A 4,023-nucleotide genomic window follows, 5' to 3' on the forward strand; every position below is an offset into this window, starting at 1 on the left:
CCAAGTGCTTGACTGTAAGCACATAAGCAATCCTATACATATTCAGTAAAGAATTCAGCCACATGCTCAAGTCCCATTGACTCTAATGGGCTTTGGATCAGTCCCTTAAAAATTAGTTAGACAGAATGAATCATTCTGATTCACAGAAGCCTGACAGCGCTATAAACGATTGTATTACACTTTCAGGATATGTCTCCTCTGCAGGTGAGAGAGCACCTCCCAGCCCAGGTAGAGTCATGCTAACGGGGATTGAGCTAGCGTGCCAAAAACAGCAGTGTGGACATTGCGGCTTGGACTGTCAAACCCATCCATTCCCTTAGGTTCGAGAGCCCAAGTTGCAATGTCCATATGACCGTTTTTAGCGTACTAGCTCAAGCCCCGGGGTGGGAGGCTCTCTCCCACCTGAAGTGTAGGCATACCCTCATTGGCCTGTGCAGAAGCAGCCTCGGAAAGTGAATGAAATGCTAACTTCTTCCTAAAACCTTGGCTTGAAAGGTATGCTGCAGACACATCCTGGTCACCATGGTATCCATTTAGCAGACTTTGTATTTTTTATGTTTATATTCTGCACAGGGTTTATTTCGCTGTTATAATTAAAGCGTATCAGTAGCTGTTTGTTGTTGGTTTGTTTCCTTCTCAATGGACTGGCAACTAGAGTAGTCTTGGAAACCTACATATGAGAGCACTGGCTCCATGGAACATAACCAGTAACCAAGAAGTTTCCTTTGGGCATGATTCTGCCAGGCTTATTTTGAGCTGAAGCTCACTCTGCCGCTAGTTCCATTCATTTCAGTAGAACCACTAGCAAAAATAAGGCACTACTCACAATAAGTAAGGGCAGAATGGGAATCTTTGTTAATTCATTAAAATAATGACAATACCACCATTCTGTGCTGGAAGGTTTTGTGGGTGCAGGCAAGGAGTTTGGGACTTCAGCGTCATAGTCTCCTTACACATAGATCTACCACTGTTTTAACTTTCATTCCCAATAAAGAGTGTGGGAAGAGACGATACAAGTGCAAAATGGGAAGTTATGAGTTAAGAGTATTAGCTCTTGGCTTACCAGCCCTCTCAATTTAACCTTCACAAATTAGTAACAGGGAACAGCTGTAAAAGAAGGATGAAGTGGAAACTTTATTTCTGTAGCTCTACCCACGCGCCCTCCTCCTCATTTGTCCCAGTTACTTTTGTCAAAATTAAAACAGCCATTCTCTGTGTTTAAAATTTGTATTTCATATTCGTCCTCTTAGCAAACTGCAACCCGTGCAATGCATTTCCTAGATCGGTCATTTAGTAGTCATTTCGGTGACATTTCTCTCAGAAATATTATGGGATATAATTAAGCATCAATTTACTCCATCCAGGATGATTGCTTAATGTGGAGATTTTGCCAAATCTTTAGAAAGACTGAATGAAATGATTGTTAAAATCAATGGGAATTCATTCAACTGACTGACTGGTTGGGCTGGTCTAGGTGCAGTCAAGATTACAGCTTAAACAAATATTGGTTTATTGATTTTTTTTTGTTGTTTCCTGACAGATATAAAGAGCAGAAACTCTCCAAGGTCCAATCTAAAGTTTCGCTTTGATAAGCTTAGCCATGCCAGTTCCAGCACGGTACGTATCTGTTATTTTAACCAGACAGTGTACTAAGCATGGTCTCACACACTGAACGTGTTATAGCTCCAATTGTCCACTATGTCCGAGCTGTGCTTGGATAGAGAATAGCAGCCACTGGGAACCAGTTGCAGCTCCCTGATCCTCAGCAGCAGGGTCCTACTCTAACGTCTGTAAACAACGTTACGCCTGTGGAGAATCAGGTACAGCAGTTCAATGCCCTGGGATACCTTGACGTGCTCCTTCATGCCAGGTGTAGGAGGGACAGCTAGTGTGGGAGGCCATAGCACAATGTGGCTCTAGCAGACCAATGTCTAAGGGTCTAACTCTGGTAGTATAGCTCACATCAGCCCACAAGAAAATGAGCACACGGAGAGGGAAGACTATGCAGCAACCACCACCACCACCAAACTGACAGAGGGGCAACTCACTGGTTGCTCCACAACAGAACCTGAGGAGAGAAGTTCCAGTCTGAGGCCAAGGAATGAGCATGGTTCTCTGTATAAGCCCCATAACAAAAGATACGGGGTCTCATGTACACACACATCTCCCCTCCCCCTCCCCACACTAAATTAAATGTGCTCTTAGCACAGTCTCTTGCAATGGGTTCCCAGAGTCAGCATCATACATGCCCATGTTAATTGACACACACCGGCCCGGGAAATGCCAACGACAGTCACCAAAGCATGGCATTCCCAACTAGACTTCTTGGTTTCTTCTGGCTTCGGGTGGCTCAGTTGTGCAAAATGGGTACAATGTTGCTTTTATGGAAAGGAAAGGGGAGGGCAGAAAAAAGGATTGGGAAAAGCAGAAGGTCTGTTGATGGCCAGTCCCTGGGCAACAGCCGCAGGGTACCTGTTAAAGCTGGTCCAAATGCTTCAAAATTGTGATGATGAAGTTGTCTTTGTAAAAATTTCATCAGCATTTTTTTCACCCATTCTGTTACTAGCAACGTGAATCTAATTTCTGACCATCCTGGAGGCCTCTTGGGGACAACTATAGATCAAGTTAAGAAATACAGGAGGGGCAGGGTAAAAAGGTTTTTACACAGTTGTCCCTTTATTTGTATGAAAAAAATCTGTGTTCTGCTTTTTTCTTTTATATAGAGTCACTAGCAGGCAACAGACGACATGAACTTGTAAAAGGTAAGCGTTTTGTAATATGGTCTAAGATGATTTGTCCATTCCCCTGCCAGTGCAGTTATAGTATATTTACTTGGGTTTTATCTAGCATAGTTTTAAGAGTCCCAGTGGGGCTTCCATCAGTTCCCTTATGGGGCGATTGTTCGGCCAGTTAATAGATCTCACTGCGGCAAGGTCAACGGTTTTAGCTGTTGCATTCCTTTTTTTTAAAGGAGTGGTTAGAATTTTTACAGTGAGAATAAGGATCCATTTTGTTCATTCTCATAACTGGAAAAAAACCAGGCTGAATAAGTTGCTCAAACATCCTGCCCTCGCAATTCTCCTTGCCAAAAAAAAAAAAAAAAAAAAAACCAAAAGAACATTTGGGCAGGGCAGACCTCATGCATGGAACTATTCAGCTCATCAGGTATGTTTTACAAGCATTTAAAACATGCAATTGTAATGGGAACTGTTTTGCAACCCTTAGCAGTTTTTCAGCTAATGGCTAGAATAACTTGGGGGGTGGGGAGGTCTCAGTCTAGTTCTAAACAGACACGTGTCCACAGCAGAAAATACCTCCATCAGAACTGGCAACAACTCTGTCTCATCAGAGGAGGTTTGCGTCTGGCTACTCCTCTGGCTTATGGGTCGCCCCCTCCAAGTCAAGGCTGAAATATACTGATGAGCAGCTTGGAAGGCCAATGTTGGAAATTCTAGTGGTTTCATTGCAGGTCTTGTGATAGTTGTGTTTTTTGTTAAGCCCCAGCTCTTGGAGTCCTGTTACTTCACAAAAACCTCAGTTTTCATTCAGTTAAAAAGTTTCTAGCCCTCATAGTTGTGGTGAACAGCCTCAAACCCCAGACGTATCCCAAAATGTATAATTTTTTAAAACCAGGCCATTTTTAAGCCAATCTCCTGCTCTGTGCGTGCTGACTCATGAGTTTTCAATACTTAGGATTAGCAGTGCTGCAAACTCTAACTCTTCTGTGACTTCAGAGGGAGATGGAGTGGCTCAGCACCTGTGAAAAATCTGGCCTTTCATGTTTACAGTTATCACTACCTTCAGCAAATAATATGGGCCTGATCCAAAGCCCACTGATCTCAGCTGAAGATTCCAGTTGGCTTGGACCATACTTTCACTTGCAGGTGAAAGTTTTTACAGCCTCATCGTACTTTGCGGAACTCTGAAAGTGGCACGTCTTATTCATGCTGTCGCTGACCCTTTCTTGAGAATTTTCTCCTCTATCGTTTTCATTCTCTCTTTTTGCCTTTTTTTTTTTTGCAG

General features: G+C 43.1%; 1 protein-coding gene across 9 annotated transcripts in view; it reads left to right on the plus strand.

Annotated features, from left to right (window-relative positions):
* RAP1GAP2 (RAP1 GTPase activating protein 2) overlaps positions 1-4,023 on the plus strand; it is a 293,053-nt gene that overhangs the window by 283,357 nt on the left and 5,673 nt on the right. For all 9 annotated transcript variants that reach the window (XM_043531454.1, XM_043531450.1, XM_043531453.1 and 6 more), the window contains 2 exons: positions 1,541-1,617; positions 2,724-2,762. In XM_043531454.1, the coding sequence (XP_043387389.1) occupies positions 1,541-1,617; positions 2,724-2,732 (86 nt within the window). In that variant the 3' untranslated portion in view covers positions 2,733-2,762. The remainder of the gene's footprint in view (positions 1-1,540; positions 1,618-2,723; positions 2,763-4,023) is intronic.

This window comes from Chelonia mydas, chromosome 17, assembly GCF_015237465.2.
Source record: "Chelonia mydas isolate rCheMyd1 chromosome 17, rCheMyd1.pri.v2, whole genome shotgun sequence".
Lineage (NCBI taxonomy): Eukaryota > Metazoa > Chordata > Testudines > Cheloniidae > Chelonia > Chelonia mydas.